This window comes from Orycteropus afer, unplaced genomic scaffold, assembly GCF_000298275.1.
Source record: "Orycteropus afer afer isolate SDZICR_OR568_19922 unplaced genomic scaffold, OryAfe1.0 scaffold00168, whole genome shotgun sequence".
NCBI classification, from domain to species: Eukaryota; Metazoa; Chordata; class Mammalia; order Tubulidentata; family Orycteropodidae; genus Orycteropus; species Orycteropus afer.
In genome coordinates, this window is record NW_006921755.1 from 6,266,418 (window position 1) to 6,293,922 (window position 27,505).

Genomic DNA, 27,505 nt, shown 5'->3' on the forward strand with positions numbered 1-27,505 from the left:
ACAATGGTCCTGGCACAAGGCAACCCTCAACAGATATTTAGTGAATAAGCAAATGAACACATAAGGGCTTTGGAAAGCTTATTAAAGTGATACCATATGAAGTGTTTACAGTGCCTAAGGCACTTGACTGCTAACCAGAAGGCTGGCGCTTCAAACACACCAGCCACTCCTCCAAAGGAAGGTTGGGCAATCCTACTTCTGTAGTGATACTGCCTGGGTTCCCAAGGAGGGGGGCCACTCAGGGCAAATAACAACAACAACAACAACAGTAGAAGAAAAGAAATAGGAATGGCTAGCTTAGTCATTCTATTAACATAGATCTTTTCTTTTTGGTAGACAAATTAAGAGGAAGCAGGCAAAGGTAAAGTAACTTAGCTGTGCTTATCAGGAGCTCTGAGGGCATAGTGCCTAAGGCATTTGACTGCTAACTAGGAGACTGATGGTTCAAACCCACCAGCCACTCCTTGGAAGGAAGATTTGGCAATCTACTTCCCTAGAGATACTGCCTGGGAAACCCAAGGGAGGGGTCGCTATGGGTCAGATCCCACTGAAGGCAGTGAGTTTGAGTGCTTATCAGGAGATAATGTATTTTTTTTAAATTAAATTATTAAAAGATAGAAAGTTCTGGGCCCTGATTATCTCAGAGGCTGTAACATATGTGTGTGGGGGACCTCTTTCAAGGCAGCCACTGAATTGGTGTCCCCCTACTAAACTGTAACTATGTGGTAATGTTTTTCATGTGTATAAATTGAGATTATTTTATTCAAATAGTTGTTTATAAGAAATGCTTTATTTTATATGAGGCTGTTCTTCATATTGTAAAATGTAGCAAAGTGTTAATTAAACAAACTTAATTTACTCTAATGTCCTACAATGGCCGTGAATATTAAACAAAGCAACAATTTGAAAATCATAGAAATGTAAATGAAATTGTTCATTTAATGACCAAATCAAGCACATTGGGAGTATTACTAACAGAATTTTATAACAGGAATTTTTTTTTCCCCCCAGTAATATGCAGTGGCTAAATGCATTTGACTGCTAATCAAAAGCTCAGCTGTTTAAACCCACCAGCCAAATTCTGGAGAAAGATGTGACAGTTTGCTTCTATAAAGATTTACACCCTTGGAAGCCCTTTGGGGCAGTTCTGCTCTGTGGTATCAATTTGATGGCAGTGGTGTTTTTGTTTTGTTTTTAAATGTATGTTGTTGATGATGTTGCTATGGGCCGTCACGGCAGACCTGACTCAGAGTGACCCCTCCTTGGTTTCTGAGGCAGTATCACTATGGAAGTAGATTGCCCAACTTTCCTTCTTGAGGAGTGGCTGGTGGATTTGAACTGCCAGCTTTCTGGTTAGCAGTCAAATGCCTTAGGCACTATACTACCAGAGCTCCTTTTTAATGTATAGGTGTACTCTATTGGGCAGTGGCTCCAAATTTGTCCAGCCCCCTTTTTTCTTAAAAAAAAAAAAAAAAATATGTTAAAAGTAAGTATAGTACTTAATTAGAGCCCTGCCCTTATTCCCCATATTAAAATACTTTTCCCAGATCTTAGAAAACACATACTGTTTCGGGCATCTGTACTTACAAGTAATTCATCTTACGATATTCTGTCCTGGCAACCTAATTTTTAAATATATTTTATGTGGGTGGGTGAGAGCATGAATAAAATGGAATAGGAGAATTTACGATTTGTCAGGGGTCACCATAGAACTTTATGTACAGAATCTTAATTCTCACAACTCTGTGACTTAACATCTTTTATAACTAACTAAACTGAGACTGAAAGAAGTAAAAGTAACTAGCCCAACCAGAACTGAGCTTGAGTCTGACATCAGCCTGACATCAAAGTTAAACTTAACTCTTAAGCCAGTGTTTTTGAGACTTACCTCCATCACAGTTACCTGGGCCTTGCCCCAGACCTATTGAATCATGATCTCTAGAGCAGAGTGCCAGGAACCTAAATTTATATCATAAATGTTATATGATTCTTAATGCACACTAATATTTGAGAAACACAGCATTGCTGCCTTCAAGGGTTATATAGGAGAAGGAAAAAGAAGAAAGGATAGGATTGAGGTTTGTGTTCTTAAATGCATCTTAAAGTATTAATAGTATGTCTGTGTGGATGTCTTTTTTTTTTCTTTGACTTGCAAAGTTGGATTGCTAATGTTTTGATAGATTTCTGAGATTAGGTTTACTGCCGGCCCATATGGTGCACCTTTGTACAGATTATAACAAGGCACTTACTATAATCTTATAATATTATAATTATATGCCACTTCTGGGCATATTTATAACAAGCAGACCACTTCTCTCTGAACTAGAAAAAGGCAAGCAGTGACTTTTCCTTGAAAATAGAAGAGCACTGAGCCTGGGAGAATGGCTTTGGCAGCCAGAGACCTGGCTAGATTTCAGCCTCCACTTGCTCTCTCTGCTGTGCAACCATGGGAGACAGCCCTGTTTGGGAAGCTTCGCTTGCTTAGAAAAAGAGTTCTGTGTTCTTATGTATGTGTTTCTGTAAGTGTGGGTTTACACAGCATTTATTTTTTAGGCAATTGGTATTGGTTTATATGATGAGCTAAGTGTTCCAAACCTATTGCCATTGAGTCGATTCTGACTCACGGAGAATCCTATAGGACGGAGTAGAGCTGCCCCGTAGAGTTCTCAAGGCTATAAATCTTTATGAAAGCGGACTGCCACATCTTTCTCCTGTAGCAGCTGGTGGGTTTAAATTGTCAACCTTTGGTTGGCAGCCAAGTGCTTTAACCACGGTGCAACCTGGGCTCCTTGAAATTTAATATATAGTACTTGTTGATTTTCTTTGTTAAGTATTTGGGTTTTTTCCTGCCTTTTTAGTTCCTTTTTATTGAAAACATTATGCACATGCATACCTACATGAGCTTCTTTCAGTCCTATGTCCACATTAATGGTTTTCTCAGTTTAGAAGAAAAGGACATTCAGGAGTGAGAAATAAAAACCAGCTTCATTTCATGCCTCTGCCACTGCTTCCCAGAATTGCAAAGCACGTACAGAGTTCTGGGCAGTAAGGGACTTCATTTGAATTCCACTTGGAGAAATGAGGTGGCCTGAGTGATTGAGATATATGTATGCATATATGTGTTTATGTGTAAATGTATATGTATGTATGTATATAAATTTTAAACCTATGATTCTTTTTCACTCAATACTGGTAAAAGATATCTGCACTTGTATTTATATAATTGTGTCATGTTTTATAGGTTTTTTAATGCTGTAAAACATTGGTTGCATAGTTGTTTTACTTTTAATAATTACATTAGAAAGTATTTATAAAATTTTGACTTTTAAATGCAGCATGGGAAACTAACATGTCTTCTGTATTTTTTCTCTGTTTCCTTTAACTCTAATTCCAATTTGCATGTGCTTAAAAATGGTTAAGCATGTCAAAGTAAGAAGACCTAATGCATGGGAACAGTCTGCATATTTCTCTTAACTAGTATTTAGGTATAATATTTTGTCTAGTGTTCAGTAAACTCCAAAACTTATCTATGAATGACATCTTTTTTTCCTCTTCAAATTGTGCAATTTGCATCCGATTGTGCAATTTGTATGCAGACTCAAGTTGCAGAATATAAGCAGTTGAAAGATACTTTGAATAGGATTCCAAGCTTTCGAAAACCTGACCCAGCTGAGGAGCAAAATGCTACCCTGGTGGCACATTCTCCACAGGGTTACAGGACAATAGAGAAAGCAGCCAAAGAGCCACAGGAGGTAAGAGGGGTGAACTGGTAATCTGTGGTTGAGTCACTTTCTTAAAACAGATTGGTGGACCCAGGCTGAGAGTATCTGATTCAGTTGATTTGGAGGGAGGTGTGAGAATGTGCATTTCTAAGTTGTCTTACCTGGTCAGGAGCATGCATTGAAAACCACTGATGCTTTTTTTTTTTTTTTTTTGAGACAGACTTTATTAATTTTTTTGTGTTTATTTGGGTTTATTTGCTTTAAAAGAGCTATTATGTTGTTAAATACTGTCATATCGATTCTGACTCATTGTGACCCTGTATACAACAGAATGAGAAACTGCCCAGTACTATGCCATTCTCACAGTCTCTGCTGTGCTTGAGCCCATCGTTAAAGCCACTGTGTCAGTTTATCTCATTAAGTGCCTTGCTTCCCCACCACCCCCCCAGCTGACCCTCCACTTTACCAAGCATGATATCCTTCTCTGGGGAATGGTCCCTTCTGACAAAATGACCAAAGTAGGAGAGAGGAAGTCTGGCCGTTCTCACCTCCAGCTGTACTTCTTCCAGGACAGATTTGTCTGTTCTTCTAGCAGTCCATTATATTCAGTATTCTTTGCTACCACAATTTGAATGCATCAGATTGTCTTCATTCTTCCTTATTCATTGCCCAACTTTCACATGCATATGAAGCAATTGAAAATGCCATGGCTTGGGTCAGGCACATGTTAGTCTTTAAAGTGACATCTTTGTTCTTTAACACTTTGTTGCTGTTGTTGTCGTTGTTTCCCATCGAGTCGGACCTGACTCATAGCAACCCCTCCTTGGGTTTCCGAGGCAGTATCGCTACGGAAGTAGACTGCCCAGTCTTCCTTCCGAGGAGTGGCTGGTGGGTTTGAACCACCAGCCTTCTGGTTAGCAGTCAAGTGCCTTAGGCACTATGCTACCAGACACTTTAAAGAGGTCTTTTGCAACAGATTTGCCTAGTGCAGTACATCATACGATTTTTTGACTGCTGCTTCCATGGCTTTGATTGTGGATCCAAGTAAAATGAAATCCTGACAACTTCAATCTTTTTTCCATATATTGTGATGTTGCTTATTGGTCCAATTGTGAGGATTTTTGTTCTCTTTATGCTGAAGTATAATCCATGCTGGAAGCTGTAGTCTTTGATCTTCGTCAGTAAATGCTTCAAGTCTTACTCATTTTTAGCAGCCACGGTAGTGTCAGCTGCATATTGCAGATTGTCATAAGTCTTCCTCCAATCCTGATGCTGCATTCTTCTTCATGTAGTCCAGCTTCTCAGGTTATTTTCTCAGTCTACAGATTGAGTAAGTATAGTGAAAGGATACAACCCTGATGCACATTTTTCTGATTTTAAACAATGCACTATCTGGTGATGTAGTGCCTAAGGCATTTGACTGCTAACCAGAAGGCTGGCAGTTCAAAATCACCAGCCACTCCTTGGAAGGAAGGTTGGGCAATCTACTTCCGTAGTGATACTGCTTTGGAAACCCAAGGAGGGGTCTCTGTGAGTCGGATCTGACTCGACGGCGATGAGTTTGATCTATCCCCTTGTTCTGTTTGAATGAGAGCCTCTTGGTATATGTACAAGTTCCTCATGAGCACTTAAAAGTGTTTTGGAATTCCCATTCTTCACAATGTTATCCATAATTTGTTATGATCTGCTCGGTCAAATGCCTTTTTATAGTCAATGAAACACAGCCACATATTTTTCTGGTATTCTGTGCTTTCAGCCAAGATCCATCTGATATCAGCAGTGATATCCCTCATTCCGCATCCTTTTCTGAAGCTGGCTTGAATTTCTGGCAGTTCTTTGTCAATATACTGCTGCAACCATTTTTTAAATTCTTTTCAGCAAAAGTTTACTTGCATGTGACATTAATGATATTTTTTTCATAATTTCCATATACTGTTGCATCACCTTTCTTTTGTTTGGGCACAGATACGGATCTTTTCCAGTTGATTGGCTTTGTAGCTGTCTTCCTGGTCTGGAGCTGTAGTTCCTGGATTTTTAAGATTTTCTTATTTGTTTTGCTTTGGTTTTTTATTAGGGTGAGAAAGTTAAATGATCAGGAAGATACGATGTGACAGTCAACCCACTCAGGTATTGAAGTAGATAATATATTTCAACTTGGTACAGCGCTAAGTCCACAAAGATCACACCACAATTTTCATAAATAGGCCTTTATAAAACTACCAGGGGTATGAGTGCTAGTCCCATAATCCACTTTTTTGTGTATTCTTGTTGTCCATATAAATTAAGTCTTGGCCTAAGTATTTCTCATAGTGGGACACTGAAAATAATGTCACCTTTATTGATTCTTACAAAGTTTTTTTGCAATCACCTGTGTAATGAAAGTGGAATATACGGTTATTTTTCCCCTTGACAGAGTTGTTTTTAATAATAAATAGTGGAGAATACCTGCCCTCAAATTGCTGTCTTTTGGAAGTAATTAAGTTTATGTACAGAGAACTTCATACAGGAGTGTCCTTAATCTTTGCAGAACCAAAAAGCCAAACCAAACTCACTGCCATCAAATCGATTCCGACTCATAGTGAACCCTCCTTGAATTTCCGAGGCAATATCTCTAAAGAAGTAGATTGCCCAACCTTTCTTCTGAGGAATGGCTGGTGGGTTTGAACCTCTAGCCTTTGGTTAGCAGTCAAATGCCTTAGGCACTATGCCACCAGAGCAGAGCATGACTTAATGGACATGGTCAATATCCTCACAGACTCTTGTTCTTTTCTGGGTCTTATGTTATTACTGGAGCTCTGGTGGTGTAGTGCCTAAGGCATTTGACTTCTAACCAGAGGGCTGGTGGTTCAAACCCACCAGCCACTCCTCGGAAGGAAGATGGGGCAATCTACTTCCGTAAGCGGTACCGCCTCGGAAACCCCAGGAGAGTTTGTTCTGAGTCAGATATTACTTGATGACAGTGAGTTTGTTTTGGTTTTATGTTACTGCTAAGGAGCTCTGGTGGTACAGTGGTTAAAGCATTCACTTGCTCTAACCCAAAGGTTGGCAATTTGAACCTAAAGAACCTTGGAAACTCAGTGTGGCAGTTCTGCTGTGTCCTAAAGGGTGACTATTAGTTGAAATTGACTTGATGGTTCTTTCTCCACCCTGATTTGATCCTCAGTATATTGGATTAAGGATCTCTGGTGGTACAGTGATTAAAGCATTTGCTAACCAAAAGGTTAGTAGTCTGAACCTACCAGCTTTCTCTGCAGGAGAAAGATGAGGCAAACTGCTTCCATAAAGATTTATAGCCTTGGAAATCCTGTGGAGCAGTTCTGCCCTGTCCTATAGGGCTGCTATGAGTCAGAATCATAGTTGGTACATTGGATTAGTCTTTTAATGGCTTCAGTTGTGTTTTCTGTGCTAACCTTCCTCACCAGAATGTTGTGAAGATAAATGGCAGGTGTTTAAAAGCTCTTAGGGCCCTTTAGAGAAATAAGGTTTCATCTATAGTCAGGGAAGTGTTATGTCATACTTGCCAGATATGGCAAAGGTGGTGTTGTAGTGTATAGCTCTAAAAGTTGTCCCCAGATATTTTCCTCTGGTTTATTATTTATGCAGTCCAGATATCTGAATTGATAACTATATTTCTGCTAATTTAATGCCAGAAGCTTCAAATTTACTTCTATTATAGGAGAGCAATTTGATGAAAGAAGTTATTTTTCTGATAAAATTAAGAGGGAAAAGGTTGACATATTTTCCTCTTGATGTTTTATCATCTCTCTTTTTTTTTTCCCCTCTGTAAGTAGTGAAGAGCATAGTAATCTTTGAAATTTGTAGGGAAAAGAGATTTAAGTCAACCAATTTTAGAGGACTACCCTAAAGAAGTTTCTTTTCTTTTCTGTTCAGTTTCTGCATTAACAATACAAAATATTTGCAAAAGACTCCGATTTATGAAAAAATGTTTTATTGTATCCTGCCTAATGGGTAAGATATTTTTAACTGACATGGATATCCATGTATGATACTCATTTTTATTAGTAAGTCAAACTAATAAAAATATAAACTCAATTTGTCATCTTAATCTTATCAATAATTATTGAAAACAAAATTATATTATGAAGTTTGATGATTTTGCCCCTTTCTAAGGGGAAACAGGATTTAGATGGCTTTCGAGGGAAGGGTCTACTTTGGAGCATGGTCACTTACAGCTTTTACTTTCCATGTTATTTACGGTTTTTTGAGATGAAGTTTTGCTTATGTTACCTCTGTTTTGTAGGTGAGGTTACACAATGAGAAGAGTTAAGTGACTCCATTGCAGCTGTAGTTTTAGGTCTGGAATATGTATTTCTAGACTCAAGAATTTTGTTTCTCTTGTAGACCCATTTGTTGTTGTTGTTATATGCCATTGAGTCAGACCCGACTCATAGCGGCCCTCCTTGGGTTTCTGAGGCAGTATCACTACGGAAGTAGATTGCTCCATCTTCCTTCCAAGGAGTGGCTGGTGGGTTTGAACCGCCAGCCTTCTGGTTAGCAGTCAAGTGCCTTAGGCACTATGCTACCAGAGCTCCTCTTGTAGACCCATAGATACAGTAATAAAAAAAATTACCAAAAAAAATTGTAATTAAATAAAAAGTTATTTCAAAATTAATTTTGAAATAGAAGTGTCATTTCCAGTGGTGTGCTTGGCCTAGGTGTCTCGAAATAGTAATGTGGGACAGAAGCATGCAGCAGTTCCTAGAAAAACAGAAGAAACTAAGCCTTATCCTCCCACCCAGAAGGGGACAGAATTTCAGGTTCCAGCAGTGCTGAACCAACAAGGGACGGAACCCAGAGAGCCTGAGGAGCATCAAGTGGAAGAGGAGCACAGGAAAGCACTTGAAGAGGAGGAAATGGAGCAGGTGGGGCAAGCAGAACACCTGGAGGAAGAACATGATCCCTCGCCAGAGGAGCAGGATCAGGATTGGAAGAAGGAACAGCGTGAACAAAAAGAAGAAACCAACCTTCTGGAAGGGCATGCTCATGCTGAGGTACAAGATCATCCACTTCACATCTTCTGGACTTGTACTTTGCTGGTTGGAATAAGGCACAGGGCTTTATTTTTAAATATTAAGAAAAAAACCTCCTCTCTATGATAATCTGTAAAATAAAAATTTGAGTGATTTCGTTAAATCAGATGCACATAATTGTTTTCTATTGTAATGTTAGTAACATAGCTATAGAAAGATTAGAATGCAGCACTTACATACATTGGATGATCAAGGAAGAGAGAGTGCTAGTGTGCTTCTCTTGGTCAATCGGGCATAGTAAGGGAGATTCACCCTAATGTTCCTCTAAGTAGGTAGGAAGGAGAGGAGGTGAGCACCTACTTGAGCACCTTCCCAGTATGTGCTCAAACCTCATGGGCATCTTGAGACCAAGAAAAGTCTCATTTTCTATGGTCAAAATTCCCCTTCTCTCTGATCCATTTACTGTCCAGTTGTATGTTGGCTTTTGCGTATGCATCTTCATGGTGGTTATTCACTTATCAAAAAGCTGATCTATCACTAAGGATGCTCCAGCAGATGAATGTGTTTAACCAGTCTGCTCAGGCGCCCTCCCTTTACTGAGCAGCCCCCTCTCATATAAGTTAGATTTGCCATTTCTTACAAAAACAGCCATTATTATTATAAATGATACTTTAAAAGAACTTAAAAGCATAAACCTACCCTGAATGCAGCTTGGTACCTTTCTTTCCACTATTTCTAAATAGATGCCCAACAATAGGTTATCCCACCTGTACATGGATACTGATCACCTTTTCTTTACGACTCTGAAATTCTTTGGCTTAAATCTTTCCAAGACTTCAAGATGCTTAGGGCTTTAGGCTGGGTGGTTATGAAGGCCCCTGTAGTTGTGTTTTTATGTATTTGCACACTTAGCATGGAAAAAGAAACCTTTCTGTCTTGTGTCCTTCACAGCCTTCTTCAAATATAGTTCCCCTACTAGATTTAATTCCCCTCAACTATCAATTCTCTTTCTTTTGATGAGAATTCTGTGGGTTGTGTTGAGGGGAGGTAGGTAACTCAACTGGGAAGCAAAATTTGACTTCCTTTAACAGATGACCCTTTAATCAGAAGATATTTTCTGTCTTCTTGCCCATCTTTCATTGTTTTGAAGAAAATTGACTCCTGCTTTCACACCCCAATCTCAAATTTGTCACTATTTTTATTTTTATTTTTTTTTGGTTTTGCTTAGTCTGAGATTAGTATGTACATCGCTGGAGTTAATTAGTATCCCTAGGTCTTTATCATGGAAAAGCCTTAGAGCTTTAGCTCACAAATTGCCCCAGTTAGTGTGGTTATCCAGTGCCCATTTATACCAGAGCCTTTGGAACATTTAATTTAAATACTGTTTAAAATTTATTTCTTCTGTTGTGCCCTTTGTACCCTTTGAGAGGAAACATAAAAATCTAACACATGCCAGCAAATCAATATCCTCATCTGCTAAAAGAAGCATGGGCCATTTGGAGAAAGTAGGAAATAAGAATACTGGTGCCAGTTTACTTCAGACTTCATTCCTCCTGGGTTTTTCATGAGAAAGAAATGAAGTTATGCATAACCCAGAGGAGTTGACCCTTCCTGTTCAGAACTGAGTTGCTTTTTCCCTAGATACATCCTTCCACCAAGCCTGGTACCAAATTCCGATCGCCATTTGAGGAGCAGTTAGAACAGCAGAGACTGGCGATGATGCAGGCCGAGGAGGCCCAGAGGCTCAGAGAACGCCAGGAAGCTTTGCACCAGCAGAGGCTGCAGGGACACCTTCTGTGGCAACGACAGCAGCAGCAGCAGCAACTTCGGGAGAGAGAGCTGGCCCAGGAGAGAGAGCTGGCCCGGCAGAGGCAGGCAGAGCAGCACAAGGAGGACCAGCAGCAGCAGCAGCAGCTCCAGGAGCAGCTAAGGTAGCCTTTCCCTCCGGAAGGACTTAAACAGCCCTCATCTGCTTTTCATAAGCAGATTCTAGACAACCTTGTGTACTTGTCGTTCCTGAACTTGAAAGGGTCGTATTGCTCATGTAGGTAGGGTTGTACTTCTTGAGAATTAAATGCCAAAAAGTAATTTTAAAAACAATATATATATTTTTTTCTGCTTGAAAATTATAGTTTAGGTTTCAGAATAACCTGGTGGGCTTTAACTTTATTTTGTTGTTTGAAAGGTGTTTGATCTTCTTGAAAGTACATATAGGATCTTTATTATACCCAATTGTGTACATTTAAAAAAAAAAAAATTACGGCTTTTTAAAAAATGTTGAAAAACTTGTTTGTTACTACTTTTAAAGATACATGACCTATGCAGAACTAGGCCACTTAATTTGTGTCACTGAGTTTCTGATGTTTGTGTCCCTTGCAGCCAACACGCTCACTATGATGCTATGGATAATGATATTGTTCAGGGAGCAGAGGATCAGGGGATCCAAGAAGAAGAAGGAGGTGGTGAGACTTCTTAGATGATGAATGTTTAATAAATGTACTTGGTAATATTACATAATATCAACAAGCTATGTGCATGTTTAAGAGTAAATGCAAGGTGGATTTGTGAATCGTATATCTTTAGTTGTTGTTGCATGTTTTTCCTAATTCTCCAAACAGTGCTCATTAGTAGCCCAAATCATCCAAGATAATCTGCTTCCTAACATTTTCCTCATAGTTTAAGCTTTCTGTGTACTAAATAGTTATTACTAACAAGTTATCATTAGGACTTATATGATTTTTCCTTACCTTGGAAGTCTTTAGATCATTGTCTTAAAAATGTTTAAATCTAAGTCAATAGTAATTTTCGTTTATGGTGAACATCTAGTATGTCATTTATCAGCTATTGCTCACTGTGGTCTTAGAACTAGGAAGTAAGTGTCTCTCTGACAATACTAACACTTAGATACACATCCTTTGTAAAGAAAGGTGTTTGCAAGGACTCCCTCAATAGCCTGTTCTTATAGCCCTTATAATCAAGAACAGGAGTGCTGGTAGCACAATGCTTAAGTGGTAAGCTACTAAACAAAATATTGGTGGTTGAAATCCACCAGCTTCTCTGTAGGAGAAAGATGTGACAGTTGACTTCCGTAAAGATTTACAGCCTTGGAAACTCTATGGGGCAGTTCTACTCTGTCCTGTAGGGTCACTGTGAATCGTAATTGACTTGACAGCAGTGGGTTTTGGTTTTTTTTTTTTTTTTTGAGGGGGTGGTTAAAGTCAAGAAATTATGTACCTCATGTGGCTCTCTAAGCTTTTTGTTCCATTATCATTAAGATTAGAGAACAGTTTGCTTCCTTCCTTATTTAATAAATCCCTCTGTGCACTTGAAACCTGATGGCAAGTTACCCTGCTTGTGTTTATTTTCTATAAGTTGAGTACTCTACATATTTAACATTTCTTCTTACATCTCACTTATTTTAATGAGTTATTTGTTCTTCCCTTTGTGTGCTTAAAATTCTCTTTATTTAAACTTTTTTTCCCTCTCCAAAAAAGAAGCAAGTTAATATTTATGTGAGTATAAATGTTGGGGTGGTTCTTTCTTTCTTTTCCTGAAACATGGTTAGTTTCTTCTTTTGATACCTTGCTATTCTGATATTACCAAAAATTAGTTGGTAATTTTAGCAACGTCCAAGTGACTGAACTTTCTTCTATCAAGAAAAGTTCTTACAGTTTTTGCTTTTTGCCCAGTGGGGCAAAAAAAAAAATCTGTTACTGAATTTATTTCAGAGGGTTAGAATGGTGTCACTCACCCACAGTGTCTCCTTAGACTCAAAGTCTAGATAAAGGACATAATTTTATTCAGCAAAAGTAAGATAGAATGCCTTTTGCTGAGGTAGCATGGATGGAGGAGAGACTGGAGGATAGGGTCTCTAGGAAAGAGAACTGGTGGGGTTTTTGAGTTGGTAAGAAGATTCCTGGTCGACTTATCTTGGGCTGATTTTAGTTTCTTTGCTTTGCTAGCCTATGAAAGAGACAACCAGCACCAAGATGAAGCAGAAGACACAGATAATGGACACGAACCTCAAGAACAAAGGGCCCAAGAAGCTAACCCAGAATCTCCAGCAGATGTAAGTGTCCTCTCTTCTGGTCATAACACTTGGAGCTCACAAGGTAGAAAGGAACTGTGCAAGTTTGCCTAACACTAAGCCTTTGGCTCCAGATACATGTGTTGTTTCATCACTACAGAGGGAAAGTGGCTTGTATAAGCATATGACATGAGTAATAGTATTGGCCATAAGCCATGGTGTATGTATATGTGACAGGAATGGGTTAAAGATTACTTTGGGAAAACATTAAAAGATTGTTCCTCTGATAACTTTTATACTGATAAAGGTAAAACTGGGAAAAGATTTGAGAGGCATCAAAATACATAGTAACTCTGAACAGTGGAGAAAGAGCAAGTGTGGAATTGGAGAGGGTATCAGAAAAAGGAAATTTACCTTTCTCAAGTGTGTCTGGTACTCTTCTAGGGTTTTATGTGTTGTGTAACTTTCTGTAATCTCCCAGCAGTGCAGTGGCCATTTTAATAAATATATGATAAAGGTTGTTTGAGAAATGAAAAGAGTTGCTCAGGTACCATGATGCTATTAAAAAAAAAAAAAAAGTAAACTGTAAATAAGTAGAAGCCTAATAACAGAAATGTTCTTCGTATTTACCAAAAAAGGACTAAGTCAGCTGATCAATCTAGGGCCTTGGTCCAGTCTGCAAGTAAGGCAAGCAGCTGTTGACAGAGTATATGTTCTCTAATTTGTATATAGGTAGTTTTTACAATTCACTTTTGCTGGTAAATCAACCACCATGTTTTAAAATTTCTGTCTATCCTATTATTTTAAGCACTGTTTATATGGATCCCGTGGTCCCAGGTTGTTGTTGGGTGTCATGGAGTTGATTCCAACTGATATTGACCCCATGTGATAGAAATAGCTGCCCAATAGCCTATCTCAGGCTGTAATCTTTATGGGATCAAATCACCAGGTCTTTTTTCCATGGAGCCACTGGGTGGGTTTGAACCACCAACCTTTCAGTTAGCAGCTAAGTGCTTAACCAGTGGACTCATACATAGCCTTGCTTGATAATCATTGAGAAACTCTTCCTGATAGCTGCTTAACCAACCTTGATGCAAACAGCTTTCCCACTTAACTTGCACTGAGATGTAACAAAACATACCTGCCTTCTCCAAGGAATGCTAACCCTGGAATGTTTCAAGAAAGAACAAAACTGGGAGAGCGAGAGAGTAAGCAAAAGCCTGGGAGTATGTATGAAGAGAAAATGTTAGTTTTTCTTTTATTGCCACAAAAGCTATTAGTAAAACACAAAAAGAAATCCATATGACAAGAGACCGTGGAGTAGTTAGAGCTTAGGGTGAAGCTGACAATTTGTCACTCTCCACATTCCCAGGGAAGTACCATTGGCACTTGAATGAAGTATGTGGCCAGGGATGTGCAGATAATAGATCAGCTGAGATTAAAGTCAGCTCTTGAACATGTTCAAGGCTCATAAATGAATTGAAGAAGAATCTTGTTGTCCAGAGAATACCCATAGAGACTAAATTGTACTCTGTGCTTTCTCTATCTCTATGTGGAAACATTTGATGCTTCAACAAGTGTCCTATATGACACTGGAAAAATTAGATTGCTCTTATAAGCATTGACATTTCTACTCATCTCAGTCTCTCAAATTCTAATTCTTTATGAGGAAGTGTATTTGGAAACTCAAATGGGAAATTGAGATAATTCTAAAGTTGAAAATTAGGAAGGACCTTTGCTGATACAGTAACTCATAACTACTTGGAAAACAGAGTGAGTTGGGGGGGGGTTATTTTTCAAAATATATCCCCAGATATTGGATTAGCTACTTCTTTTTCCTCCTGTCCCTTACTAGTGTTGCACTTTTCAGTTTCATGGTACTGTTTGTTATAAGCAGCTTTGGTCTATGCTAGAAATAGATCATTTACTTTTGAGTTAGTCTTGCTCTTATCTTGTCTCCTTTTCAGACCCTCTTCTTGTGTCCTTCCTGCTGTGGGCTCTCTCTCCTTTCCACTGCTTTTCATTCCCCATACCCCACAAAAACAAAGCTCCCAAACCAGTTCTGTCCAGTTGACTCTGACTGATGGCAACCCCACCTATGGAGTAGAACTGTGCTCCGTAGGGTTTTCAGCACCTGATGTTTTGGAAGTAGATCCCCAGGCCTTTCTTCTGAGGCGCCTCTGGGTGGACTTGAATGGCCAGCCTGTTTTTGTTTAGCACTAAGTGTGCTGATTGCACACCCTGGGGCCTCCATTTTTCACCCACTTACAATGAAAAATTGTTGGGAAAGGAAAGTTTGTATAAAAATCAGCTTGTCAGTGGAAAGTATTACCATTTCCCCATCTCAGTTATCCATTTTAATTTGTTTTTATTTTTTTTTTTTCCTCCTACCTGGTCCTGTTGCTTTTGCCAGCTATTTTTCTTGTTATCTATTCAGTTATGCTTGCATAACTTGTGATGGTAGGGTTTTAAGAGCTATTTGTACTTAATCCTGCTTCATCAACCTCTGAAAAAACAAGATCTCTATCTTTTGACAGTGGGAGAATTGGGTACTTATGAAGCTTGGCTAGAATAGATCTGAACAATCCAGGGAAGGATGCTTTCATTTTCTGCCTAAGTGTGGCCTTTCAAATGAAATTAAACTTGATCCTGGGTTTTGAAGTGGGGTCACTTTTTATTAAAATTTTATAGAGGGCAGCTGTAGAGGATATAAACCCAGCAGACGACCCTAATAATCAAGGTGAAGATGAATTTGAGGAAGCTGAGCAAGTGAGAGAAGAAAATCTGCCAGGTGAAAATGAAGAGCAAAAACAAAGTAATCAAAAGCAAGAGAATGCAGAAATGGAGGAGCATTTGGTGGTAAGCAGATGCCTCTACGAAAGCTGATTTTAACCTGGATGTTGTAATAAACTGGTTTTTGTAAAAGGTTAGTGATAACCTACATTGTCAGAAAGTTTTTAGGCCATTATATGAAATTATGTACCTGCCCTGCAAGAGAGGTGGCAGTGGACATCTTGGGCTTTGTTCATCATTTCCTGGTCACTGATGCATTCAAAGTGCACTTTTCATGGTGGCGTGCTTGCCCTTTGTCTCAGAGCACTGTGAGACCCATCTCTAATGGACAGTAACGTGAGCCTCCCCTTTTGTTTCAACAGATGGCAGGAAATCCAGACCAGCAGGAAGATAATGTTGATGAACAGTACCAGGAAGAGGGGGAAGAGGAGGTAGTAAGATTTAATGCAGGTTTCTGATCAAATTGCTCGGTCTCTCACACTAACCTTACTTATAAAGCAAACTTAAGAAGCATTTTCTTTGACACACCTTGTATAGAAATGTTCAGAAAGACCTAAGCAGGATAAAAAAAAAGGTGGTTTGAAGAGGAAATAGATCATGGCAGTGGAGACATCCAGTTAGAAGATAACAGAAACAGGGAAACAGAACACACCTCTCTGGTTCTCGTGGAAATGTTGAGTTAAAAACACATTGGCTTTTCCAGGAATTGTGGATTTAGATTTTTGTGATCTTCTGTAAGAGTATTTTATCCTGTTTTTCTCTCAAAAAGAGAGAAGAACAAAGCTGTGTATAATGAGTCTGGCTTAAGCTTGTAACTTTCTCTGGAGACCTCTCCGTAGTACCTGCCTCACAGGACACCCATGGTATTCACTGGCATAGACTTAACACCTCCTGCCTTGGAAACCCAAGGAGGGGGTCGCTGAGTCAGATCCGACTCGACGGCAGTGAGTTTGTTGTTGTTTTTTTTTTTAATTTCAGTAAGTTGTTCAACCATTCCTTTTGCCCTCTTCCCTCTTAAAATTTCAGTATCTTAATTAAAATTCAACAATAAAGAAAAAGGAAAAATATGTGAGGAGCTCAGTTGAATAAATTGCATTTGGATAGGATTTCTTAATTTTTCACTTTAATTTGCTGATTGAAAACTTTAGGAATATTAGATTTAGTGCAGCATCTCCGTTAGTGCCACCTTCATGTGATCGATTGGTGAATGCTGCTTGTTCCCATAGCCATTCAGCCACGGCCCTCCACTCTGAGGACTGTTGAAGCTCTGCAGTCAAGGCCCCGTGTTTAGACTCTCTGTAGACCAGTTGTTGGATCTCATATTAAAAAAAATTAAAACCTGGTTCTTAGCCACTTCTCAGCAGGCTGTCTCTTAAGTGTGCGGGTTTGGCTGAGAGGAAGCTGCATGAGAGAATGGGAAAATGGCAGCCTGGACAAATACTGTCCCCACACTGGAGACCCTGCTCCGGCTACATGTGCAGCTCCTGCACTCACACAGTTCTCTTGGCTAGGTTGACTTTTCTTGTTCTTATTCTTACTGCACTTGCCAGCTTTTTGGAGCTAATGCTCAAATGTGTGCTTAGCCCAGGAAAACAGAGATGGATGTAGCTCTTTACAACCATTGGCAACATCTCTAGTCACATGAAATGTCTTTATTCTCTTGTTTTTCTCATCCTGGTGTTGATCTTAAATCAGGACCTTGAAATGCCTTATCAGAAGAGAGGATTTGAGAAACTAGCAGCCTTGAATATTAAGACATTTGCCAAGAAAAAGATACTCATTTGGCTTCTGTTGTAACGGGATGTCTATGCTAATACTATTTTTTTTTTTTTTTTTATGTCAGATGCCAGGAATCTTTATGGGGCTAAAAGAGAAAAGGTTCACCTTAACTTCTTTTTAAATATTCAGAAGGGTAAACATAAAATATCAATCAATAAATAACTGATTGTTTTTTTATTTCTACATTATCATCAGTTGAGGTGGAGAAAGAAATCCTGAGATCCAAGGAAGACAGGGTAGAAAGTACAGACAGACAGAAAGGAGAAATGGTGGGAAGGCAGAGGGAATGACCTCTAGTGGTGGGTACTTCATCCTTGACAGCCACTCACTCAGCTCCCTTCTCTTCCGTGAACTGACAAGTCCCTTTCTCTCTCTCTGCACCTAGCCCCAGGCCCTAATTCCTTTTTCCTAGTTCTCTGTACAGATTTCCTGTGTCTGGGATCTGTTTCCCTAGTGGAAGACTGTCATGCCTTGATTTTGTACTGTGCAGCTTTCCACTTTGTCCCTCAATGTCCTTTGTTCAGACTGTGCTGTATTTTTGTGGTAGTTCCTGAGATGATCAGTTATTGATCTTCCTACCAGTTTCCGTTGTATTCTAGTTCTTCACTTGAGAGTGGAGGAAAAGAGTGGTGTCCAAATACCACACAAGGACTAGTAAGAGTTACACATGAAATGGACTTCAGCAAAATGAGAAAAATGAGAAAGCAGTATGTGAAAAAACATATTGCGTTACTTCTAAGTGTATAAGTATGAAACAACATTTATGGAATCACTGAAAACTATAAAATACTATATATAACTCTGCATTGTTTTCAGTCTATTAAATCTGAGACCTCTGACTATCCTAGCTATCCACTAGAAAGTAAGGTCCACTGCTGCCATCAGTGCCATCCCACAGTCAAAACTCTCTCTATTAGCATCTACTCCTAGGGAGAAATTATATTTTGCAGAACTGTACCTGCTCCACAGGTCCAGCCCACCAAAATTGTAGATTAGAACTCTGAGAGTAAAAGACCCAAAACAAGTGACTTTTTTTTTTCCCCCATCCCCAACTCTAACCCGGGAGCTCTGGTAGCATAGTGCCTAAGGCACTTGACTGCTAACCAGAAGGCTGGCGGTTCAAACTCACCAGCCACTCCTCGGAAAGAAGATGTGGCAATCTACTTCCATAGTGATACTGCCTCGGAAACCCAAGGAGGGGTCACTATGAGTCGGGATCGACTTGACGGCACATAACAACAACAACAACAACAGCTCTAACCCAGTCTCCTTCCCTCCCTGCTCAGTAACCCCTCTCCCCCCTGTGTTGCTCATCATTATGCACTCTTGTGTGTCCTGCATTTCCTCCATGCAAATATTGCCCCTCTGGTGCCCCGTGGTCGATTGCTCCAAGGGATGCATTTTCATAGAGTATGTGGGTGCGTCACCCTGTGTTGAGTGGTCTGCATGTACATCCTGTTTACTATTGGGCTGAGAGCCAGCCCTTGGGAGTGAGTTTTATTCCAGGCCCAAAATGTATCCCAGGGCCATAGTAATGGAGATCTCATCAGACTCCATCTGACCAGTAATTCTGGTCATTACAGTGTTTTGGGATTTCATTGAACATTTTCCCTCCCACTCTATCCAGGATCTCCAGATTTAATCCTTTCCTGAGTGGTTGGCATTGGTAGCCGAGCACCATCTAGTTCTTCTGGTCTCGAGGGCCATTGTGGGCTGATTGCTTCCAAATGGCCTTGTGTTTTTGCACCTCTCTTCGCTTCTGATGATAGGAGACCATTAGCTACATCTTAGATGGTTCCTTGAAAGCTTTTAAGACCCCAGTTGCTACTCACCAGTGTAGGATGAGGAACAAGATTTTTATGTATTTTGTTGTGCCAATCGAGTTTAGTGTCCTCCAGTGCTATAGTCCTGAGTCAGCAGATCTGCTGGATCTCTCTCCCACAGTGTCTGGCTGTCTGTGAGGGATTACTCTGTGTCTGCCTTCTGTTGTTTCTGTAAGGATTGCGGGTATTTTGTATCACAAAGCAAGTGACTTTTAGGAAATGTACAGTATCCCTACCTTCTTTCATGTTAGTGCAGCAATGTTATTCTTCTAAGACATAAAAATGACTATTATCAGCAAGTGTTCTTTGTTTCTTGTTTGGGATTGTGAGGAAGAAATACATTTATCTCGTGATTCCATCCTTAAGTTACTTACATCTCGTAATTTTTTTTTTTTTTAATCTATTTATGAGCACACAAGAACTCCCTGGGTGGTGCAAGTGGTTCCATGCTCTACTGCTAGCCAAAATGTTGGCAGTTCGAATCCACTTAGAGGCACCTTGGAAGAAAGGCCCACTGTTCTGTTTCCAGAAGGTCACAGCCTTGAAATCTGTATTGAGCTCAGTTCTACTCTGACACACACAGTATCACCATGAGTTAGAATTGACTTGTCAGCATCTGGTTTGGGTTATTTAGACTGTGAGCAACAGGACAAGTGATGGCATTGCCAGATAGTACTAGCTGCATTTCAAAATTATTTAAATGTGCAGAAAAGAATACATGGTTAAATGACTTGAAAAACCTGAGTCCCTTGGTTTACCAAGTTAACTGAAAACAGATTGATCCGAACTCTCCAGAGAGAGCACAGCATGAGGTTGTATGGCTACCTTCAGTGGCCAGATATGTACACACGCCTATGTGGGACTGCCTGTCTTTGAACCACCCCATCAGGAAGCAATCCAGATGGCAGAGACTGTCCTGTTAAACATCACTCAGCAGTGGTGGTTATCACTGTAGCTCGCTTCGCTATAGGCTTTTCATTTGTCGCATTCCATCTACCTTTTTGGGAGGTCCAGTGGCATAGTGCCTAAGGCATTTGACTGCTAACCAGAAGGCAGGCGGTTCAAACCCACTGCACGGAGGAAGGAAGATTGGGCAGTCTACTTCCATAGAGATACTGCCTTGGAAACCCAAGGAGGGGTTGCTATGAGTTGAATCGACTCAATGGCAGTGAGTTTGAGTTATCTACCTCTTTGGATCCCAGCACTTTTGACAGCTTAAAGTTCAGCTTACCTGTTCACATCTCATTCCACATCTTTGATGGATGAAAGAAAAGCATTAACACATACAGAGTCAGAGCTAGCCAAAGCCATTTCAGAACTCAGCATATCAGTTTTTGTTTTTAGTGGTTTTTTTTCCCGTCTTTCTTTTTGCCATTTATAAACTTTGCCAAATCATGTAGGGCTCCGTTCTAAAATGCATACAACATTAGATTTCAGAAAATAAAAATGAGTAAGGAGGAGCAGTGTTGGGAAATCTTTGATAAAGTATTGTGTCTGCTTCAGCAGGATAAGAAAGGTCGGATGTGGAAGATGTAATTGGTGTATCTACATTATAAAAGAATGACATTTGGTTTGAGGTTATGAATCTAAGCATATTTTAAAGGTCAATTAGAAAACTCCCTATCATTTTGTTCCTTTTCACTAATGGCTTTAAAAGGAATTTGAATTATTTTTGCCCCCAAACACAGATAATATATTACTAAAATACAAAGTGTATCTAAGAGTCTATCACTTTTGGGTTATCTAAAGTGGATTTTAATCAGTGGTTCCTAACTCAGATTTTATTGACAACTGCTAAGATACGTTTTCTACAATAAATTCCAAATGTAGAAAAGAAAAATTTTGTAAAAGAGTGATGATTTCACTACCCAGAGACATTCTTAACATTGTCGCTCAAGGAAAAGGAGTGGTTCTCAGTTTTTGCCGTGGCTAAAAATCACCTTGGGGAGTATATGAAAAATACAAATTTCTACAAGATCTTACCCTTGGCGATCTTGACCTTGGCCTTATTGTGGCCTTGGAATCTGAATTTTTCACAGGCATGCCAACTGATGCTGATGGTTGTGGGCCACACTGTTTAGATAAACTGTTCTAGAGCATGCAACCCTGGATGAGCTTCACGAAGTCCAAGGCTCTTGAAACTTTAATGTAGAATGTTGTGTATCTATGCTCATTTCTATCTTTCTTATCAAAATCTTTAAAAAAGGGTCTATGGCTCTTCCTTTCTCACTATATACACACAGAGAAAATTGAAGATGATGATTTTTATCCAACCTGTTTATTTCACAGATAAGAAATTTGAGGTTTAGAGAGATTAACTAAATTATTGAAAGCCACACTGCTTGTTATTGTTAGAATCATGATTAGAACCCACTCAGGTCTGATTTTAGTGACTGCCATAATGGAAGATTTATTTGGTGTCATGCAGTGTCCCAAGCATTATCTCTAATTATTCCCAAATTTTGTCACCTGCCAAAAGAGATAATATTTTTTTTTAATTCCCATTTTACATATAAGGAAAGTAAGCCTTATACTAGTTCATTGTCTTTCATGAGTTAAGGTTATATAAAAAAGACATAGGAGCCCATATGAAGGAATTCTCATGGCCAAAGATGGGAGAATGTGATCATAAAAAAGAACAGTGTAAGTGATTGAAATACACTGAATATGTAAAGACCCAGAAGTATAATGATTCTCCAAAAGAAAGAATGAAAGTAAGTAATAATATACCCACTCCTCACTTATGAACGTTGTTAGGTTCCGAAGAGCAGGTTGTTACTCGAAACTTGGTGTTACGTAAAAGTGGAGGATGACTACATCGTTACTTAACTGCCAAACCACAAACAGCTTGCTTATATGCCAAGTTGACACATAGCCTTCCTTCATTACTGCCAGGTAATAAAACCAAAAAAAGCACTCACTGACGCTGAGTTGATTCCGACTCATAGTGACTCCCATTGGGTTTTTGAGGTGGTAAATCTTTACAGAAGTAGATCATCCCATCTTCCTTCCATGAAGCAGCTGGTAACAGTCAAATGCCTTAGGCACTGCACCACCAGAGCTCCTTTATATCCCAGATATATGTCATTAAATGCAAAAAAAAAAAAAAACCTAGTCGATTTTTTATTATAAATGCAAAATGTTGGATAACAAGACATTTGATAAGTGAGGAATAGGTATAATGATGATAATAACTCTTCTCTCCCTCACTGGACACTTTTGGAAGTGATTAACAACTCTTAATGCTGAAAATTGGCAATTATTAGGAAAGACTTAAGAGTTTATTGTGCCTTTCTTGTACAGAATGTAGCATAGGTTAACTAAATAGCCATTATTGGTAAGTTCTTCTTTATAAAAGTTAGTAAACACAGAAGGGATGATAGAAATAGAAAGTCGCCAGTTTTTGACTGATAATTATAATAATTGATTCAAGAAATTCTTGATGAGTAAAATCACTAAATGAAGGGAGGTTGGGGAGCTATGGAAGGATCAGCTTGTCACTGTCTATGCTTGCTGGCCAATTTTAGCCTTACTAAAATTGGGACAAACAAACTTGATGTGCCTTCTGATGCAAGGAAAATATGGAATAGATGTGTAGTCCACCTCTGAAATACCAGTACTTTTTAAGTAGAACCTGAGTGCATACAAACCTTTAAGCTCACTTCTATTTAGAGGAATGTGGGTACTGGATGAATGAGTGGTGACACCACAAAGAAGCAAACCAGAATGTGGTTTTACAGGATAGGTCAGTAGCATTAAGGATAAAGGAGGCGAGTGGAACCAAGCCTTTGGATCATGATTATAATAGTCATTTTAAGGAAAATTAGGAAAATGGACTATGAGATGATACTAAGGTATTACTAATTTTATCAGGTGTGGAAATTGCATTATGGCTTTATGAACAAATGTCTGTTATTTTTAGAGATGCACACAGATGTAAAATTCATAATGTCTAGAATTTTTTTTAGTAATTCATCAAAACAGAAATAGAAAAGTGATAGATGATGCAAGCGTGGCGACATCTAGAGAGCTCGTGAACTTTTATGGTGGTTATAAGAGGTTCATTAAATTTCTTCCATCATTTGTTTGCGCTTGAAATTTTTCATAGTAAGAACAAACGTACTTACTGCTGGAAGAGTTGTGGCGCCAAGGTTTTAGTTCAAGTCTGTCAGACTCCATAGTCTGTATGTAGGTGGACAAACTGACTTGCAGTGTGTTTTGTAGATAAAATTTTAGTGGAACAGGGTCAGGCCCATAGGCTTACCCTATTGTCTGGCTGCTTTTACACCACAACTGTAGAATGGAGTAGTTGTGACAAAGATGTTAGTTACAGCCAGAAAGCCAAAAATATTTACTATCCAACTCTTTACAGGAAAAATTGTCCAACCTCTGATTTATAGATTCTCGCTACCATATTGCATAATTTCAAGTCAGTCCCCCACCCCCAACTACTATGTTTAGTGTTCACTAATAATTTATTTTCATTATTAAGGTTATTTGGATGACATGGTTTTGTTACTAGAAATAAACAGGGCCATTTCAGCAATTTATTGATGCATCGCTTCATCAGATCTTAATATATTATAAAAATAAGTATTTCATTTTTCTTATCCCAGTGTCCTATGGAGTGTTACTGTGAAGTTCTGTGACACAGGGCAGAATAGATGTCATGGACCACTGATAGGGCCATACCAAACCAACCAACTCACAGTGATCAAGTTGATTCCAACTCTTAGCAACCCTATAGGGCAGAGTAGAGCTGGTCTATCCGCGTTGCAAGGCTGTAATCTTCATGGAAGCAGGCTGCCACATCTTTCTCTACTGCAGATTGGCTAGTGGTTTCAAACGACTGACCTTTCAGTTAGCAACTAGCACTTAAGCACTGTGCCAACAGAGCTCTTTGATAAAGTCATAAAGTAAGACAAAAGTGTCTTCTCTTTAGCTCAGTCCACCACGAAAATGTGAATACAAAGTATACTTGGTGCCAAGGTCCTCAGAATGTGTTTGGTGTTAGTATAGTGGCTGGTTAGAAGAGAGTCAAGAAGGCGTGGCCCTGTCTAGGGCATCTCTGAAGGTTCATCTCTGGGGGCTCCTGATGGGCCATGTTCCTCCCAAAACTGGTCTGAGAGACAGCAGTTCATTCCTGTCTCATCTGGACTGGACACCTTGAGACAGCCTGTAATATGGTGCTTCTTCATTATAGCACCTGCATGCTTTCCTTCCTTGGCACATTTTTTTTAGATTTTCAACACATAGACTTCCCCCAAAATTCTATAGTTTTGTGTTATTCAAGAAGAACTCCTACCAAAGTCCTAGAAGAGATCAGTTTTTCTTTTGGTACCAGTATACTACGTTATGTTTAACTGATATTCAACAGTGTTTAAAACTGTATTCACCTAACTTAAATCTTATGACATAATACAGTCTTTAAGACAGTCAGCAAGTTAGAAGACACCTTACTCTGCATTTTTGTGGAATGTGATCATATTTATTAGAGACTGTTTAGCAAACATATCATTAGGCTGCTTTGATTTGCATTTTGGGATGAATAATTGGAATCAATGAAACACAGTAATAATTGAGTATATAAAGGAAAACTACTTAAAATCGAAATGTCATGTTAGAACATTAAAGGGAGGGTAAGGATTTGAGGCAGTGTAATAGATTATTTTATGAAAAAATTGAAATAATCACGTGCAATTTTCTAGTTATTTTTGATAGAGAAGTTCATTATTAATTATTGCATAAATACAGCAAGTTGTTACTATCTTGTATATAGGCTAAACCATACTCATTGCTGTGGAGTTGATTCCAACTCATAGTGACCCTGTAGGGTTTCCAAGGCTCTAAACTTTACGAGGGGAGCTCTGGTAGCGTATTGCCTAAGGCATTTGACTGCTCCCAAAAGGCTGGTGGTTCAAACCCACCAGCCACTCCTTGAAAGGAAGATTGGGTGATCTCCTTCCATAGAGTTACCACCTCAGAAACCCAAGGAGGGATCTCTATGAGTCAGATCAACTCGACAGCAGTGAATTTGGTTTGTTTTTTTAAAATCTTTACGAAAGCAGACTGACATCTTTCTCCTGTGGAGCAGCTGGTGGGTTTGAACTGCCTACCCTTTGGTTAGCACTAACCGCTTTAACCACTGTACCACCAGGGCTCTTTTGTATATAACCAGTGATGTCTATTTGCTGTGCCTTTACAGAGCAGATATATTTTTGTTGTGTTGATTTGTTTGTTCCTTCATTGAGTCATTTATTCCGCAATATTTATTCAGCAATTGTAATTGTGCCAGGTGTGCAACCAGGTTATTGAAATTTGTGAGTTCAGTGAAATAGATGCCTCTTGCCTCTGTACAACTTAAAACATACCAGAGCTTTCAGACTACAGTTCTTTCTACTTTGAAAGGGAGTATTTTTAGATTTATAAACTGAATTTCTCCAGGTGTTAGGCTTGAGAGTGTTAATCCTTATCCAAAGAAATCAGAAATTCAAACACAAAGTCCTTGATTTAGGATCAGTCACATTGACTTTTATAGTAAGTGTATACATTTCTTTGTATCTAATACATAAGTCACACCTTTGATTTTTATTTTTTTTCCTTTTTTTTAAGTTTAGTTTTGTTTCTGTTACTTTGAGTGTACTTTCTGGAGGTCAGAACTTGTTGGAATTGTTTAAATGATAAAAGTGTTATGCAAGTACCTCTGGTTTGTTTTAGATTCAGGAAGATTTGACTGAAGAGAAAAAAAGGGAATTGGATCATAATGCTGAAGAGACCTATGGTGAAAATGATGAAAATGTATGTTTAGGATATAAATTTCTATTGCATTTTCATATGTGTATGATATCTCAGTGTTCAGACAAGGTGCAGAAGATAAATAATATGTTATATTTATATATGTATAAATTTGGTCAAAGAATGCTAACCTGCTTGCAGGGCTTCAAACTAGTTCATTCTGGTATACATAAGAACATGGGAGTGTATTGTATGTACACATAAGATAAGAGTCACCTGGGGATCTTGTTAAACTGTAGGTTCTGAGTCAGTGTATCTAGGGTGGAAATGCAGATCCTCAGCAGGGGCTTAAAAGACAACAGATCTCTTCAAAGTCCTGCTTGCTTGCCCTGAGGTGGTGGTCGATTGGTAGGTGTTACTGAGTGGGTGTTCAACGCCTTGTGACCCTCTAGGACAGAGTAGAACTGCCTCATAGAGTTTCCAAGGCTGTAATCTTTACTGAAGCAGATTGCCTGGTCTTTTCTCCTGCAAGGCCACTGGTTGGGTTCAGACTGCCAACTTTTCAGTTAGTAGCCATGTACTTAAACTTCGTACCTCCCAACCTTCTGATACCCCAGTGGGTGATGATGGTGCCACTGAGTTTAACAGGCCTCCTTAGAATTAGGAAAAGTTGTGACAACATGAGGATTAGGATACATGAGCATTGTTGTCTGAAGGATCATTTTTTGTCACTTGTTTCCTTTCACCAAAACTGAGTCATTTTGAATCTTTTTTTTTTTTTTTTTTGAGGGATTTGTTTGTATCACTAACTCTACTCCCTACTCCTTACCTGGTTTTTCTTTTTTCTCTAAAGGTTGATGATAAAAACAATGATGGAGAAGAGCAAGAAGTCCGAGAGGACAACCACCCCAAAGGCCAAGAGGAACCCTACGAGGAAGAGGAAGAGGAGGAAGAAGATGGGGCTGCTGTTGCCGAGAAATCACATCGAAGAGCCGAAATGTAGCTGTGTCCAGTGTCAAAGACAGTGCTCAGCCAACGGGTTCTTCCCAAGCTGCTTGAAAATAAATCTGCCTACTGAACTCTAGGATATTTAATTGCAGAAATTAAGAATGTAGACTTTTTTTTTTTAACTTTTATATTAGAAATACTCATACATTTCTATGAATATATTTTGATAACCTAGGTTAGAGCTTCTTTTATATTCAAGCTAAACACGAACAAGAAAGAAAACAATAAAAGCAGACTGTAGGCTTTGCATCTCATTTTTTGTAGATTATGAGATGTTGGAAAGAACATTAATTTTGTATATGTTTCAACTTGTTACCTTTTATTCTGTAGTTCCCAAATGTTCTGTTTGACTTTGGTAAAGTACAGGATATCAAGATAGTGAAACTGCAGGATTCTGGGTAAACTTTAAGAGAAACATCAGTTTACTAATTGCTGACCTTCCTGGCTTCTGATAGAATTTTCACTTGTCTCTGTCTCTGGAGTGAGATCCATGTACAGAGTGGCATGCACTTGGAAAGGCACTCTTTTTTTGCAGAGTAAAGATACTGCTTTTCAATTTTTTTTTTCAGATAAATTACAAAAATCTTTAACAAACTTAAAATCATAGCTGTTCCGCTTGAGAAGAAC

At 39.0% G+C, this 27,505-nt stretch overlaps 1 protein-coding gene across 1 annotated transcript in view; it reads left to right on the plus strand.

The window, feature by feature from the left end:
* Positions 1–26,873, plus strand: part of GOLIM4 (golgi integral membrane protein 4) — a 138,183-nt gene extending 111,310 nt beyond the window's left edge. The window contains exons 9-17 of the mRNA XM_042781762.1: positions 3,597–3,752; positions 8,399–8,734; positions 10,355–10,644; positions 11,093–11,175; positions 12,676–12,782; positions 15,432–15,599; positions 15,896–15,964; positions 25,853–25,933; positions 26,724–26,873. Coding sequence (XP_042637696.1) covers positions 3,597–3,752; positions 8,399–8,734; positions 10,355–10,644; positions 11,093–11,175; positions 12,676–12,782; positions 15,432–15,599; positions 15,896–15,964; positions 25,853–25,933; positions 26,724–26,873 — 1,440 coding nt within the window. The remainder of the gene's footprint in view (positions 1–3,596; positions 3,753–8,398; positions 8,735–10,354; positions 10,645–11,092; positions 11,176–12,675; positions 12,783–15,431; positions 15,600–15,895; positions 15,965–25,852; positions 25,934–26,723) is intronic.
* The last annotated feature ends 632 nt before the right edge of the window (positions 26,874–27,505 follow it).